The 17,500-nt window shown below is 40.6% G+C and overlaps 2 protein-coding genes across 2 annotated transcripts in view; one reads left to right on the forward strand and one right to left on the reverse strand.

Annotated features, from left to right (window-relative positions):
• The window catches only part of LOC115005045 (uncharacterized), a 9,011-nt gene extending 3,600 nt beyond the window's left edge, over positions 1-5,411 (reverse strand). Inside the window, 4 exon segments of the mRNA XM_029426830.1 lie at positions 171-386; positions 510-627; positions 629-819; positions 5,115-5,411. Coding sequence (XP_029282690.1) covers positions 171-386; positions 510-627; positions 629-819; positions 5,115-5,157 — 568 coding nt within the window. The 5' untranslated portion in view covers positions 5,158-5,411.
• A 3,072-nt stretch (positions 5,412-8,483) lies between these two features.
• vcpip1 (valosin containing protein (p97)/p47 complex interacting protein 1) overlaps positions 8,484-17,500 on the forward strand; it is a 9,795-nt gene continuing 778 nt past the window's right edge. The window contains 4 exon segments of the mRNA XM_029426829.1: positions 8,484-10,313; positions 10,315-11,263; positions 13,487-13,573; positions 13,686-17,500. The exon segment at positions 13,686-17,500 is cut by the window's right edge and continues 778 nt beyond it. Of these exon segments, the coding sequence (XP_029282689.1) occupies positions 8,610-10,313; positions 10,315-11,263; positions 13,487-13,573; positions 13,686-14,461 (3,516 nt within the window). The 5' untranslated portion in view covers positions 8,484-8,609 and the 3' untranslated portion in view covers positions 14,462-17,500.

Here is a 17,500-nt window from a genome sequence, read left to right on the forward strand (position 1 = left end):
CAGTCGCCACAATTTATTTTTGGCATTTTACGTTTGTGCAAAACACGGATAAGTTGAAGGTGAACGTCTCTGAACAAAAACCACGTTCCATAAACACGTTTCATATCAGCCTCGTCTCACGCTTGTCGAAACGTCGACATTCAACGTATCCGTGTTTTGCACAAACGTACAATGTGACATTTCTTCCAGCCGACTGGGCTGCTTCCTGGGTCTGGAGCCAGGACAGTGACTCTCAAGGTGGACGTTGAAAATGAAAGCTGCACTGAGAAAGGAAACATTGGCATTGAAGGAGAGGCAGCAGGTGATCTTACAGTCAGCTTGCTGCAGTGCTGGCAGGTCTGCTGGCTCTCTCTCTGGAGGCCAGGAGGCTGCTGGAGCTGGAACCTCTGAAACAGAAAAGCAGTGAAATGTTTGAGTGAGATGTCCGTCCTCTGCTCCTCTGCTCTCTTTGACAGCGTCTCCACATGAAGCTGAATCCCTGCTGAACACAGTCACCAAGCCTTCATCACCTTGTTCTGCTTGGGCCTCCACTGTGCCCCCCTCGTGCCGGACGTAGCAGCGGTATTTATATGTGCTGTTCTCTTGCTGGTGGATCAGCAGGATGCCGGCGGTGCGTCCCGACTCTCTGAAGCTCCAGCTGCTCTCCCTCAGCAGGGGGCAGTTCCTCCAGAGGACCGTCCTCCTTTCGTCTTCTCCAGGAGAACTGGACCAGAGGAGGGAACATGGCTGAGGCCAGACACAGCAGGGAGCTCTTCCCCTCCAGGTGGGCTCTGGATGCTGCTGGGTACACGCTCACCACGGGCTTCACTACCTGCTCATCTGAAGTTTGACACACATTCACACAGTCAACAGCAGCTTCCAGCACTGCACTGCATTCAGTGTGATCCTGGAAACTACATGGACTGTGATCACTAAAGTCCTCATCAATACAGCACAAAGTTCAGTCCATACACTGTGTTCACCTGCTGATCAGACACACTGAGCGTCATCACGGGTCTACACAACAGCTGCTTCTACAACTCTTTACTTTAGTACAAAGTTCATTCACTATAATGTCCCATTCATTATTATTATTAATATAATGTTATATAAGATAATGATGATAAGTATCTTCATACAGTGGAAAACTTGTTTCATATTAAAGTTAATAAACATTATTAGAAATTACATATTTACCTTCACATAAAATAAAATGTACGATTTAATGATTACAATATAAATATAACATATTATTTATTTATCAACATATTATTAAGTTTAACCACTAAAACAACAAATCAATATATTAATCATTTCATAACTTGTTTGATAAGAATTTAACTTTTACGCACAATTACAAAGATATGTTTGGAAATAATATCAAAAGTGACTTCCATGTAAAATAATATATAAAAAGTTACGACTTTATTTATCACTGACGGGAACTTCACATATAATTTAATACAAAGTGATATAATATAATATAATAATGACACTTACATAGAATGGATATTGTATTCTATATTCTATATATATATATATATATATTATAATAAATACATATTTATATTCTGATTAATACAATAGTTATTCAATGGTTACAACATTTACAACATATTATATATTTAACATATATATTACATATATAACATATATACTTAATGCTAACCATTAAAAACACTAATAAATAATTAATAATTGCAAAACGTTTTTTAATAACAATATTTCACTTTTATACACAACTACAATAAAATGTTGAGAAATATCAAATGTGAATTTAGACTGCTATTGATCCCTGAGAGGAAATGAACATATAATATCAAACTAAATATTATAATATAATTAAATGTGATGCATAATATTTACCACAAAACATATTTACTGTTGTATATGTCTGGTATATGTATTTTAAATTAGATTAAGGGTCATTTACTATTTATATTTATATTTATATTATCTGTTTGGGACATTATATATCACCCTATATCATATAGAAGTATAGAAATTAGTTCTCATAAATTATATATATAGTTATTGTAATATGAAATTGTTTCCCTGTATTAGAGTTCATATAAATATAATATTAAGTTAAATATTTACCTTCACATAAAAATACAGATTATATTCATAAGGTTACTTTAATAATTATTCATTATTAATATGTAAAACATGTTATATATTTACCATCATATACTTTACTCAAACCAGGGACCACAGAAATTAAATGTCAATAATGTCATTACTTTAACTTCTATAAACAATTACAATGAGATGTTTGAATATTTAAAATGTGAATAAAAACTCCAATACAAGATAATATAATTAGATATAAATAGCATAATAGAATATAATATAATATAATATAATATAATATAATATAATATAATATAATAGTAATATAATATAATATAATATAATATAATATCAATATAATATAATATAGAGTAATAATATAATATATGACATAATTAATATAATATAATATAATAATCTAATATAATACAATATAATATACACTATTATAATAAAATATACACAATAATAATAATATAATACAATATAATATAATAATAATAATATAATACAATATAACATACACTATAATAATAATATAATACAATATAATATAATATAATATAATATAATATAATATATATATTAATATAATTAATATAATATAATATAATATAATACAATAAATATAATAAATATAATACAATAATATAATATATTAATATAATACAATATAATATAATATAATTTAAATAAATATCATTTAATGAATGATTATAATTAAAATGTATTTTGTATCTGATACATAATATTTACCACCACATTACTTTCCAAAATATATATTTATTGTATATTAAATAATCTTTACACAATATTTATATCTATATTAAATTTGTTAAGATATAAATAAGAGTGTGTGCCATTTTATATAATCTATATCGTATATTTAAATTAGTAAGCATGATTTCTATTTATTGTAATATCATGTTCAGTATCTGTAAAAGTTATAAAGTTAATTTAACCATTAATTAAAAATAAAAGTTATTATTTAATACATTTTTAAAGTTACATACATTGTTTTAAAAACAGATTTTCCATCTATTAGATTAAGTTTACTAACATATTGTATCTTGTAGATACAGAAACAAGCTATACTGTGTATTTAAAACATTACAAATATCACACTTTTTCTATATAAATGAGTTTAATCTGCAGAATAAAGAATAACTTGAGTTCAGTGAGATTTAAACATATTTGCAGGAAGTTTGAACCTTTTTTATGTAACAACAGCTGCACGGCTGCAAGAATTCTACTAATGATAAAAAGTAACATGTGAAGCCTGAAGCAGCACAAACTCATCCAAACACATGTTCAACGTGTTAAATAAAGTGAAGGAAGATGAAAGTTTATTCTTACCTGTTACATACAGTTTAGTTCCAGAGCCAAAGATCCAGTATCCTGCCACCCCCCTCCCCGTCAACACAGTGAAACAGAGTGATACAAAAACCTGTCTGCTGTTGAACGTGTCAGCTGAGGTGAACGAGTCCAAATGATTCACCAGGATCATGTTTCAGCTCATGTGTTTCTCTAATGTTCATATTAACACGTCTCTTCTGTTATTGTCCTTTTAGACACAGAGCGTCTGCGTGGAGCGTTGCTTCACACGTTCCTGCTCCTCAGAGGATAAATCCTGCTGACTTTGGGAAGTTTCTATCTGGCTCCATCATCAGCTCACATCTTTAAATTGTCCATTTGATTTAGGACGTGTGTGTGAAATGACAGGACGCTTGTCCACATGGTGTGTGTGGTAGTTTGTATTAGAAGCAGAAAGAGTTCCTGTGAGAGTGTTTGGATGTTTTAAAGGGTTGGACTTTGATTTCATTACACTTTGTTTTAAACACTTCAAACATCTCGTGCATCAATATTGTGTCACATTCGGCCATGAGACATTTCTCTGTTGATCAGCAGCTGGACATAAACATTAGGATTCATCCTCTGGGGACCATGAACATCCACTGGACATGTGATAGAAGTCAGGCAGGTATCTTGTTCTGGATCTCAGTGTTGGTTGGATGGAAAGACTGAGCCAAAGGTCCCACTGCTCACAGAGAAACTTCATTCAATCCAAATACGTTTAGCAAATCTGTGTTGAGGGGGAACTGTCCTAAAACCTGGAGTCCACTTTATTATTGACTGAAGGGAAATGATCTGCTGACATGTGATGTTAGAAATGTGTCTGCAAAGCTTTTATTGTGAAGGACACAGGAAGTGTTTGCATGAAGAGCAGATCAGCCTTGTGAGGAGGAACGGACTTTATTCCTGCAGCAGGTCGAAGAAGACGATTTTTAATCTTCATCAAAATGTTGTTTTTATTATCATTTTAATCAGGCACTGCTTTTAAAAAGGATCTTTGTTTGTTGTTTATTTGTGTTATTAATGTAGATGTTATGGTTATTGTTGTCTCTCTGTTTGATCTTTGACCTCTGTGTTTGTCCTCACTGTGTGGAACAACAATAAACCTGCTGGAATATCTGACAGAAACATAAAGAACATATCAAATCAATCCTCAGTTCAGTGTTTGTGGCTGAGATGGAGACATGTGAACCTGGGCTGTGGTTCACGGCTCTCTTCCTGTCACACACACTGTTTGACATCTGTTCATCTGGAGGTTTTTGTACGGGCTGCAGGGATAATGTCTCACTGTGGGGGGCCAGCCTTCCAACAGGAGCAGTAGTAGGTGGCTGAATGAGTGAGTTTAACTTTCTGGATCTTCAACTCAAAGACGTTCTGTTTCTTCACAGCTGAGAAATCATCTTCCTGAGGATGATTGTAACGTGAGTTAACTTCACCAGTAGACTTAATAATTCTCAGAATCCTTGTGAATGTTTCTGTGTCTCTCTTCTGGTACCAGTCTACATAAGGACGATCACACAGCTCAGAGTCTCGACAGCTGAATGAAACTTCTCCACCAACTCTCCTGGTCAATGTTAAATCATCCTGAATCAGATCTGCTGCCATGGCAACCAGCGCTGTATAAAAACCAGACAGGTAGATGAAGGTGAGCGTGACGGTGTTTGTTAAAGGTTGAGTTTGCCGGCTCCTGATTGGCTGGAAACACTCACCTGAACACAGACAGCACAGAGCAGCAGCTGGGAGGAAAAGCATTTTGTGCCGCGGTGTCTCCTGGTGAACCTGCGGAGAAGCTGAGGCCAAACAAGGACGAGCTGTGAGATGAGACGACGTGTTTGTGACGGCTGCTCACACCTCCCATCAGCCCCTGCTGCACACAAGCTGCTGTCTGACAACACGCCTTTTACACAGCACACATTTTCACTTCCTACTAAAGTAACGACGGCCGGATGTGAAAGAAGTCACATGTTGTTCTGAAGTAAAAGCATTGATTCCAGAGTGTCTAAATATTCTGTTACAAGTAAAAGGTCATGTTCTGATCAATAAAGTTTATCTTGATTCATAATATTACTCTTTGTTTACATTATAGTGGCGCCAGGAACACACGCTAAGTGTAGTATTGTGTTCTTCAGGCCTGTGGCATGTCAACATGTCTTCTGGATAATTCTCTTATAAAAACGTGTAAATAATTTAAATCCAGTCTGATTTCTTTCTTTTGTATATTTTGGTTTAATAAGTATTTTAAACAGTTTGGAGCTGGAATACAATCTGAAGGTTTTAGTTTTGTTACATGTGAGTTTTATTTTTACTGAAGCACTTTTTAACTTCCTTTGATGCGTCGCAGCTTTTGTGAAATAAATACAAACATATTACAAAGTACAAAATCTCCATTAGTATTTATTCCTTCTAGTTTCTATAAATTCTGTGAATTCAAAATAAAAAATAAACAGCAGCTTATGTGCTGAATTAATTCACTGAAGTTTATTTATAAAGCACTTTTAAAAACACGCAGAGTTGACCAACGTGATAATAAACATCATAAACAAAGTAAAATAATATAACATAAACATAAAAAGCAGTAGAAATAACAGAACAATATTATCCCAAACACAAATAAATAAGAAAAGTGGAAAGTAATGAAAGAAGTGAAACATAAACCTCGACGACACTCAAAGGCCTGAGAAAACACGTGAGTCTGAAGTTTATCTTTAACGTGTCGACAGAGGGGGAATGCTTTCTGAAATGTTTCCTCTAATCTCCTTTAAATGGAAAAACATCATCAAACCAAAGCAGACAAATGTCCGTGTGTTCCTTTAAGAAGCTTCAGGAACAGTTCGGACACACTTAACATTATTTAAGGGATATGTATTTGTGCTGTTTGCTGCTGGTGCTGACATTAAACATCACAGAGAAACAGCACCACCCTGTGGTCAGTCACAGGAAGTGCAGGGGATCATAGAAGGTGCTGGTGACGGTCACCATGACGACATGATGATGCTCTCAGCTCTTATTTTACAGGCTCAAAGAAACCCCACAGTGACATCTAGTGGATAAAACACACACAGCAGTACATGAGAAGTATTACTGGCATTAATGTTGTTACTTCTTCTTCTACTGCAACACAATACAGTCAATTCTACTATTACAGATGTGAGCACCTACTTCTACCAGCTGTGATAGAAACCTGAGGTTCTCAGACACTGAACCTTTTGTCTCTTCCTCAATCAAATAACTATTATCGTGTGACAGAACTTTGTCGGTGCTTCTTTATCTCCTTCTAAGCATTACAAAGTATACAATAAATGCATTTATTCTAGTTCAATAATTACATTTAGTCTGCTGTAATAATTACATTTAGTCTGCTGTAATAATTACATTTAGTCTGCTGTAATAATTACATTTAGTCTGGTGTAATAATTACATTTAGTCTGCTGTAATAATTACATTTAGTCTGCTGTAATAATTACAGTTACTTTAGTGCATTAATAATTAAATGTATTTTCGTACATTAATCACATTCATACTATTACATAAATTACATTTATTCTAGTGCAATACTTGTTTTTAAATAACTACAGTTACTTTAGTGCATTATAAAATACATTTATTCCCATACAATAACTACATTTTACCTACTATTATTGTAGTGCAATAAATTCTCACTCTAGTGCAATATTATATATATAATATTATATAATAAAGTTAATCTGGTGCAATAATTAAAATGATGTACATTAATAAAATAAAACATTCATACTAATGCAAATATAACATTTATTCTGGTGCAATAAATACTAGCTCAATGATTACATTGAATATATTTATTTTACTTATTGTTTTAGAACCTGTGTTGTTGGCTGTGAATGTTTGTTTTATTGCAGTTGTATTTTTGTGTCTTTTAATTGCATTAATCAAAAGCAGTGCTCCTCATTTCATTGTATTCTGTACAATGACAATATTATATATTATATATATATAATATATATATATAATATATAATATATATATTATATTATATATTATATAATATATATATAATATATAATATGATATATATATATATATATATATATATAATATATAATATATAATATATTATATATTATATATTATATACATATATATATAATATATATATAATATTATATATATATATTATTATATATTATATATATAATATATAATATATATATATATATAATATATAATATATATATTATATATATTATATATAATATATAATATATTATATATTATATATATATATATAATATAATATATAATATATATTATATATTATATATTATATTATATATTATATTTTATATATATATATATATATATATATATATATATATATATATATATATATATATATTGCATTCATCAAAAGCAGTGCTCCTCATTTCGTTGTATTCTGTACAATGACAATATATTATATATATTATATATTATAGTCAAATCTTCACATTCGAGAAGCTGGAACCATAAAAAATGTTTAAATTAAAAATGACTGTGTAAAGATTGATGAAATAATCGCTTCTGCTGTTTATTAATATATATTCACGTTATGAGTTCAAAATCATAATCTGGAAAGTAACTAAAGTTGCCAAACACATGTAGTGGAGCCGAAGTGTAGAGCTCCTTGAGAATAAAATACTCAAGCAAAGTACAAACTGAACAAGCAACTGCAGCCAAAACAACACTTTTAATACATTTTGGGGGCCAAATTGATTAAATACTTTGAGAAACAATCCATCTGTTGTGACCAAACCGCCATGATTCTACCGTATTGACTTCCCTACACATCAAAACGTCGCTGCGCCGTGTTGCATTCTGGTAAATGTAGTCAATTGAACTGTAACGTTGATGATTTTAATAACTTAACAATAGATGAGTGTTACATTAAATAGGTATCTTCTTGTTCTTGAGTGATAGTGACTCAAGGAAAAGTGAAAACGTGGGCATTCTGATTCCCGTGTGTACATATTTAAAAGTATTAACACAACAGAACTACAAGTCCCACAATCTTACGTAATGACGTAGTTACGTTTAGCAACGCTCAGTTGCTAAAGAAAAAAACAGCCGCTTCCGTGTTGTTCGTGTGTTGTTCTGGTTAATAACTATCGCTAGCAGACAGCCTCGCCGGGGGGTGACTATCATGATTGTGTGAAGCTGACACGCAGTTTCACGTTTCTCTCCCCGATATGTCTCTGCTTCAGAGCTCAAAGAAAAAAGACAAACGTATTTTGTCCGGTACCTGCCCAGACCCGAAATGTCAGGCGAGGCTGTTCTTCCCCGCTTACGGCTCCGTTAGCATCGAGTGCACGGAGTGTGGGCAACGCCACGAACAGAAGAACCTGTTAAATGTCGAAGAAGTGACCGATCCAGATGTTGTGCTCCACAATCTGCTCAGAAACGCCCTGCTCGGCGTCACCGGGGCCCCGAAGAAAGGCACGGAGCTGGTGAAAGTAATGGGGCTTTCTAATTACCACTGCAAGCTGCTGTCCCCGGTGCTCACCAGGTACGGCATGGATAAACAAACCGGCAAAGCCAAGCTGCTGAGGGACATGAACCAAGGCGAGATGTTTGACTGCTCGCTCCTGGGAGACAGAGCCTTTCTGATTGAGCCGGACCATGTTTCCACCATGGGCTACGGCAAGGACCGATCAGGGAGCCTCATATACCTCCATGACACTCTGGAGGAGGTCAAGAAAGCCAACGGCAGCAGGGAATGTCTCATCCCGGTGCACGTGGATGGAGACGGGCACTGCCTGGTCCACGCCGTGTCCAGAGCGCTGGTGGGCAGAGAGCTGTTCTGGCACGCCCTGAGAGAGAACCTGAAACAGAACTTCAAGCAGAACCTGGACCGCTATAAGGCCCTCTTTCAGGATTTTATTGATGCTGCAGAGTGGGAGGACATCATAAATGAGTGCGACCCCCTGTTCATCCCGCCTGAAGGAGTGCCGCTCGGACTGCGCAACATCCACATTTTCGGTTTAGCCAATGTCCTCCACCGACCCATAATCCTGCTGGACTCCCTGAGTGGAATGAGGAGCTCTGGGGATTATTCGGCCACCTTCCTCCCCGGGCTGGTGGCCGAGGAGCAGTGCAGGGGGAAAGACGGGAAGTTTAACAAACCCATCTGCATCGCCTGGAGCAGCTCCGGCAGGAACCACTACATCCCTCTGGTGGGGATCAAGAACACTGTGCTGCCCAAGCTGCCGGCCCGCTTGCTGCCGAAGGCCTGGGGCGTCCCTCAGGAGCTCATTAGGAAGTACATCAAGCTGGAACCAGACGGCAGCTGCGTGATCGGCGGCGACCGCAGTTTGCAGGACAAATATCTGATGCGACTGGTCAACGCCATGGAAGAGGTGTTCATGGAGAAGCACAGCATCCACCCGTCGCTGGTGGCTGATGTGCACCAGTACGTGTACAGGCGCACCGGCGTGATCGGCATCCAGCCCGAGGAGGTGACAGAGGCAGCGAAGAAGTCGGTGATGGAGAACCGGCTGCACCGCTGCCTGATCTGCGGCGCCCTCTCTGAGCTCCATGTCCCGCCAGAGTGGCTGGTTCCTGGTGGGAAGCTCTACAACTTGGCCAAATCCACTCACGGCCAGCTGCGGCCGGACAAGAACTACAGCTTCCCCCTCAACAACGTGGTCTGCTCTTATGACCCCCAGAGGGACGTCCTAGTACCAGATTATAAACTGAGCTCCCTCAACACCTGCAACTGGTGTCACGGCACGTCGGTCCGCCACATCCTTGGCAACGGGTCGGTGGTTTACCTGGACGGGGATAGAACCAACACTCGCTCCCAAGGCGGGAAGTGTGGGTGTGGCTTCAAGCATTTCTGGGAGGCGAAGGAGTATGACAACCTCCCCGAGGCCTTCCCCATCACGTTGGAGTGGGGGGGGTCGCGTGGTGAGAGAGACTGTGTACTGGTTCCAGTATGAGGCCGAGCCGGCTTTGAACAGCAACGTGTACGACGTGGCCATGAAGCTGGTTACCAAGCACTTCCCGGGGGAGTTTGGCAGCGAGATCCTGGTGCAGAAAGTAGTCAACACCATCCTTCATCACACCGCCAAGAAGAACCCGGACGAATACAACCCGGTGTCCATCGACGGCGCTCACGTCCAGCGTCTCACCGACACCACGGATGCACAGCAGGCGGTGGACTCCCAGCCGCCCACTAAGATCATCCTGACTGGTCAGAAAGCGAAGACGCTGCACAAGGAGGAACTGACGATGAGTCGAGCGGAGCGCAGCATCCAGCAGAGCATCAGTGAGCAGGCCTTGGTCACTCAGAAGCGACGGACGGACAAGCTGAAGCAGGAGCAGAAGGGCCACGGCCGGACGTCTTCCCCCGGTGGGTCTCCGGAAACCTCCTCCTCTTCAGCTCCGGCCACGCCAACCAAAACCTCCTCCCCCTCCTCGTCAAATAAGGAGAAGAAGATCCGTGTGACCAGCAGCGACGGCCGGCAGGCCATGCTGACCCTGCAGACCCACACCACCTTCTCAGAGCTGCAGAGGAGCATCGCCAACCAGTTTGCCGTCCCGCCGGCGGAGCAGCAGTGCATCCGCTACGGCTTCCCCCCCAAAGAGCTGCTCCCTCCTAAAGACGGCGAGGAGAACGAGCCAGTGGCGCTGCAACACGGCGACAGGGTGACGGTGGAGATCCTGAGGGGCCCCGAGGACAAGAGCCCCACGGCCTGCATACCCCGAGCCTCCAGCTCTCACTCCGCCCTGCACTCGGTGAAGAGCGAGGACGCCCTGACGTCTGGCAGGATGAGCAGCCGCGAACTCCAGGACAGCATCGACCTCGAGATGTCGTCCCTCTGTCTCCTCGCAACCTTGATGGGTAAGAATCAAAGCGTGTGACGTGTACGTCGCCTCCCCGCCTCCTCTTGAAACTTCTTCTACAAAAACACAGTTAAAATACAAATACAAGACATAATGCAGCCCAGACACTCAGATTATATTTAAATGTTATGTTTACTAACACGTCGACCTGCAAGACAAAGACCCTGAAAACTACTAAATGGTCCCAAATAATTATTCCATGTAAACGTTGGTTAATAAGAATTTAAAAGGATTTCATGTGCATTAAAGCTCAAATATTTAAATGTTTACCCTATTATTATTATTATTATTATTATTATTATTATTATTATTATTATTATTATTATTATGCGAGGGAATATATACAATGTCATACATTGTATATATTACATTAATGAGCTTCAGGAGATAATCAGTGAGACATTTGCACCGTGAAGGATTCGGCTGATGTGAAACGCAGGAAAGCAGAAAGTATTTGAACATTGGCTGTAATATTTTAAAACGTATATTTCAAATATATGTTTTTACTTGAAATCTCCAGTTGCTTATCAAACATATTAAAACTAATTGTTTCCTATTCGCGTTACAGTTTGACACGTCCACTCGCTGAATTACAGATTTTAAATTATAACTGAAATATTTATTATAAATACCGTCGAATATGTTTTATACACCAATTTAATTTCTTGTAACTAAATTAAATTTATATTCCAAGTATAAATAATATGTGTTTATGCCAGTGTATAGCAAGGGGATGTCTTTAAGTGTCTCGTTTTGTCCAACGATATTCACTTTAATATTTTAATATGATATAAAACAGAGAAAAGCAGGAAATCTACATTGTTTAGTTCAGGGTTGGGGGGCCCCAGGGTTGGGGGGGCCCCAGGGGTGGGGGGCCCCAGGGGTGGGGAGCCTCCGGCCTCCGGGCCGTATACGGCCCTCGAGGTCATTCATAAACGCACGCAAAATACACAGTAATAGACCCTGGCCAAGGTCAGGGTCCTTGAACACAACCCTAATAAAGGATCCTGATATTTGTGGATTATTTTTCCGTCGATCGACTAATCGATCTCTACCAGTGTAAATATTTATAAACTGCACAATAATTGTTTATTCTAATTGGTATTCATGCTGTTAAACAGCAATTTATTACGTTTTAAACATGAATCAAACAATTTGCTCTTTTATTTTTGTCCTTCAACGTCACAGCTAGCTAACATAGCGTTAGCCTGTTTCTCAATTAATCATGTGTGTTTCGTCAGATTATTTGAATTGGCGTGCTAATAATTAGCAAAAGGCTAACGCGAGGTGAACTTCAGCCGCGTGCGTCACATGTTGTTTTCTCTGGTGCGTTGAGCTCTCAGTTTGAAGACGATGATTCATATTTTTTCCCGACATTTTGCAATTCAAAAGATGAATTAATCAATTTAAATAATGTAGTAGTAAAAGCATAATTAATCTGCAAAGAAAACAATCTTCTCATGTTTCCTTTGAATCCTGAACGTTTCAGCCACTTTTCTGATTTCTAGGATTGTGTCCCTCTAAAAGTATCTGAGCCTACAAAGCATTTAGTCAAGCAGAATTATACATTACATGTTCCATGTTGGCTAACACACAGCCAGCGCACAACACGCAACTCACACGCCTGCATATGACATTTAATAAGAAAATAGAAAATGTTTGCTCTTGGAGTTTACACGTGTCAGACCGCCGAGCCTTCTGCCAATCTTCAGTTTGCAGATGTTCATGTTCGCTCCTCTAACGACTTTGGTTTTGATGCATCTTTATTTGTTGTGCAGTTTCTCCTCATGAAACCTCTGTGTGTGTGTGTGTGTGTGTGTGTGTGTGTGTGTGTGTGTGTGTGTGTGTGTGTGTGTGTGTGTGTGTGTGTGTGTGTGTGTGTGTGTGTGTGTGTGTGTGTGTGTGTGTGTGTGTGTGTGTGTGTGTGTGTGTGTGTGTGTATGTATATTCAGGAAGGTTTCATCTGCTGACGCTGCACTTCCTGTTATCAGCTGCTCATATTCAATAACCCTCCCGCCCGGTTAAAAACAACAAACGGCAGAGCTCAGTGTCTTCATTATATATATACATATAATAATATATAAATATTATACATGCATACATATGTATTATATAATATAGTTTTGAGCCCTGCTTATTTTTAACATGCCTTGGTTTCATTTATTTATTTGCTTTGTCTCTTCAGTTTTTGTTGAATCCAGTTTCTGTGTGTCTGTTCCAGGCGAGGACGTTTGGTCGTACGCAAAGAAGCTGCCGCACTTATTCCACCAGGGTGGCGTCTTCTACAACATTGTTAAGAAGGACATGGGTACGTTTGTTTTTTACTGACCTGCACTTAAGTTACCAGGATGACGTTATGACTTTATTTTTAGGAACCCTGGTTTAAAGTCCTGAAGAGTCTGTGGTCATTTCTGTTTCAGGCCTGATGGACGGGAAGCACTGCACGCTGCCTCACCTGACGGGGAAAACATTTGTTTACAACGCAGCGGAGGAGCGTCTGGAGCTCTGTGTGGACGCTGCCGGTCACTTCCCCGTCGGCCCCGATGTGGAGGAGCTGGTGAAGGATGCGCTGGTCCAGCTGCGCTCCGAGGCGGCCACCAGGGGCAGCAGGGAGGGGAGTCCGTCCCACGGCGTGCTGCGACTGGGCAGCGGCGGCGTCGTCCGTAAGAAGGAGCAGCTGCAGAGCGTCAACGCCTTCCAGGGTAAAGGCCACTCTCTGGGCAGCGCCGGGGGCTCCTCCCCTCCAGAGCACCGGCCTATCACGCGCCAGCACAGCAGCGGTGTGGACCTGAGCGCCAGCGTGTCCCGAGGGCCCCCGGACCTGTCGGACATCCCCGAGGACGCCACCAGGGAGCTGGTCCGCATGGCTCCGGGCTTCGTCACCATGAAGGACGGTCGCGGCCTGGACCCCAGCCTAATGGAGCAGCAGCGGAGGAAGCTGCAGGAGATGGTGTCCTCTATTCAGGCCTCCATGGAGCGCCACCTGAGAGAGCAGCAGGGCGCCGCTGCAGGGGGCGGGGCCAGCCAGGAGCGGACAGGCGGGACTAAGACAGGCGCGGGCCAACCAACATCTACGGACGACCATGAACCTCCAGCTGCGGCCGGCAAACCGGACGGTAAAGCGGAGGAACAGGAGGAGATGGAGAGTCAGGACGCCGGACAGGGCATCGCCACCGAACCCATGGATCACTCCTGATCACTCCTGACCCCCAGCACCGCCCGCCCCAGCACCGCCCGCCCCCGCCTCGCCGGCATCTTTAGGTCATCACGCCTCAGGTCGGATCCTAAAGCTTTGGTCTTCATCGTGTTTCGTTGTCTTTGCATGACTAAAGAGCGAGCCGACCGTCCGCACCTCTCTGCAGACTCGCGGTGGGACAATAATCCGATAAGCGATATATTGTGACGCACGCTCTGCGATACATCATCGACATCGCACTTCTGTTGCGACGCTGTGCGTGTTTAAACTCGATGCTCTTCGTGACACGCCCTCCGCTGCCCAGCGCAGTCAATTATAAACGAGTGATTCGGTTCCTGCTTTTGAGAGAAATACTTTTGAACGTTTCTCTCAGTTGATGATGTATCGTGAACGACCGTCTCGCAATATATGGCGCCTTATCCCCTCGCTACAAACACCGAGATCCGAGGGCTAAAAACTCTGATTCACGTGTGAGACGCATTCCTGTAGATAGAAGAAGAAGAAGAAGAGTCTTAATCTGCCACCGAGAGGAGAGCTGCTGGCCGCCGGCAGCGTAATGTCCTGCAGACATGCTTCCGTCAAAGTGCACGCTCTGAAAGAAGTGCACCAGCCTCTGTACGCATCAACGCCTTCATCGTCCAAATCTGCTTTTTCACCGTCCGTCTGTCTGCGGACCGCGGGGAGAACTCTGGATCTGTGTTTGCTTGACTGCCTGACCTGACTTTTTGAATTTGTCCCTCCCCGACTGTCTCCACATATTCAACGTTTCTTTGTTTGATGTGAAGCACCTGAATGCAGCTTCACTTCTACCTGTGCCACCTGCAGGTAAAAAGTGTTTATCAGTTTTATTTCTTTACATTTTAAACCTCCAAAATGTTTTATTGACTGCTTAATGCTGCGGGAGCCTCGTGTGTCCACCGCGCACAGACTGATGGATACGTTTGTGCCAATACGTTGGAAATGTCAAAGATATATTTGAGTTAATTTAGAGACAGTTTATTTTTTACACTGTAAAATGTTGTGTGGAGCACAAACACACAACTCCTTTATCACCAAATGTCCTTATAAATAATGAATTGGGCTCTGACAGGTTCACAGAACGAGTCGCTCACACACACGTAAATAAATGTTAATTTATACCAAGCAGCCATGAGCTTATGTTTCAGTGTTTAATATCAGTGATGTTGTTGTTTGTATAAAAACCAAACACATAAAGAACTACAACACATTTAATAAACACTCGTTTCCTGCAGGTGGCACAATTTAGAAATCGTTCTCCAGCGACGTCCTGCCTTCCAAGTCTTTCTGAAACACTTTAAGATAAAAAGAAGTCTGCTCTGAAACAGTAGAGCTCCAGCAGCTCGTCGTTTTAACCAAATTAAAGGACGATAATCTCGGCCGTGGACTTTTGAAGCTGCGACGGAGCTGCGTTTGTTTGGAACACCAACTAAATAATCTGTTTTGTCTTGGTTACATTTGTTTTGTAATGTGGAGAGAAACCTTCAGGATCGTCTCAGTTCTTTTGGGGGAAACGTTCTCGATGAAACTGGAAGAAAGCAGCTGAAGGTCCAGAAGTGGCTGCAGGTGTGTTGTGCGGCGCCCCCTTGTGGAGAAAACTAAATTGTGAGTGAGTTGGACGCCGATCCACGAGGTGCTTCACATTAATGAGTCACGACACTCTTGGCTTTCTAAATTCCCAAATATCAAAATGCTAAGAGTTTCTTTAGTCAAGAAAAAAAAGTTATTTCATTTTGTTTTCTACTTTCTTCTTACGTGTTAAAGTTGGCCGGTGGAAAGTACGAGAAAGATGCACGAAGATGTGAGTTCTCTGAAAATATTAAAGTGTCAGCAGTTTTCTTTTTCTTTGCTCTGAAGAAGCGGTCACGTTAAGTGTTTGAAACCTTCCAGTTCAACAAGGTAAACAGCCAAAGACGAACCAGGTTCAAGTCCAGTACGTAAATCTGATATTTGGTGAAAGAGGTTTCTGTCCTATGCAAAGAGAATATTCACTGAACTTCCAAAAATAACTAAAACTCCTAAATACAAAGTTCTGTTTGACTCGTCACAGCTGAGAGGTTTTAGATTTTCTCTGCTGTCTTCACTAGTTCAGCAGCGTTCAGGAACGTTCAGGAGCGTTCAGCAGCGTTCAGGAACGTTCAGCAGCGTTCAGGAACGTTCAGCAACGTTCAGGAACGTTCAGCAGCGTTCAGGAACGTTCAGCAGCGTTCAGGAACGTTCAGGAACGTTCAGCAGCGTTCAGGAGCGTTCAGGAACGTTCAGCAGCGTTCAGGAACGTTCAGCAGCGTTCAGGAACGTCTAAACCCTGCTTCAGTTTGAGCCTCTTCTCACGTTGGACTCGTTATTGTTAGTTTATACTCTTTATATACGAGTGTAAGTGAAGTAAAGATCTGAGTAAACGCAGACTCTAAAGAGCGTTTAGCAAAACTCAAGTGATTTTTAACAATTCTTTTGTCCTGCAGCTGCAAACTTCACTTCATGTCCTCGTACTTCAGATACTTTAATTCTTACTTTTATTTATTTATGGATTTACAAAACACTCAGGACAAACATGTTGAAGTGTTCAAAACCTTTTTTCACTTTTGGTTCTTCTGGATGTTCTTCTCGTCCTCTGAGTTGCAGATCACGTTAACTGAAGATGATGAACGTGGAGGTGCACCGTCCCTCCGGGGCTGTGACGGACTTTGTCATATTTTTGCAGCAGCAGGATTAAAGAGTTCATTAACGCTCACTGGAGGTTTTATTAAAACCACCTGCAGCTCGTTTCTTGTCGATTTTATTCTTGAAAAACACTTTTAAACACTCCCTTTAAAATGTCTGTTTCCTATGAGGGACAGAATAACGCTGGCGCTGCGTAAATTGGAATTTCTTCACTTTTTTTCCACCTCCTGAAGTCGTTATTAGATGCTCATAAAGACCTGTTTTCCCAGCATGCTTTGTGGTTTTTTCTCACGACAGGGGTCCTGTTCAGGTCGTGGGTCAGAGTTCAGCGTCAGACGCCTGAACTGTAAAACTAGTTTC

Source organism: Cottoperca gobio, unplaced genomic scaffold (genome assembly GCF_900634415.1).
Source record: "Cottoperca gobio unplaced genomic scaffold, fCotGob3.1 fCotGob3_244arrow_ctg1, whole genome shotgun sequence".
Lineage (NCBI taxonomy): Eukaryota > Metazoa > Chordata > Actinopteri > Perciformes > Bovichtidae > Cottoperca > Cottoperca gobio.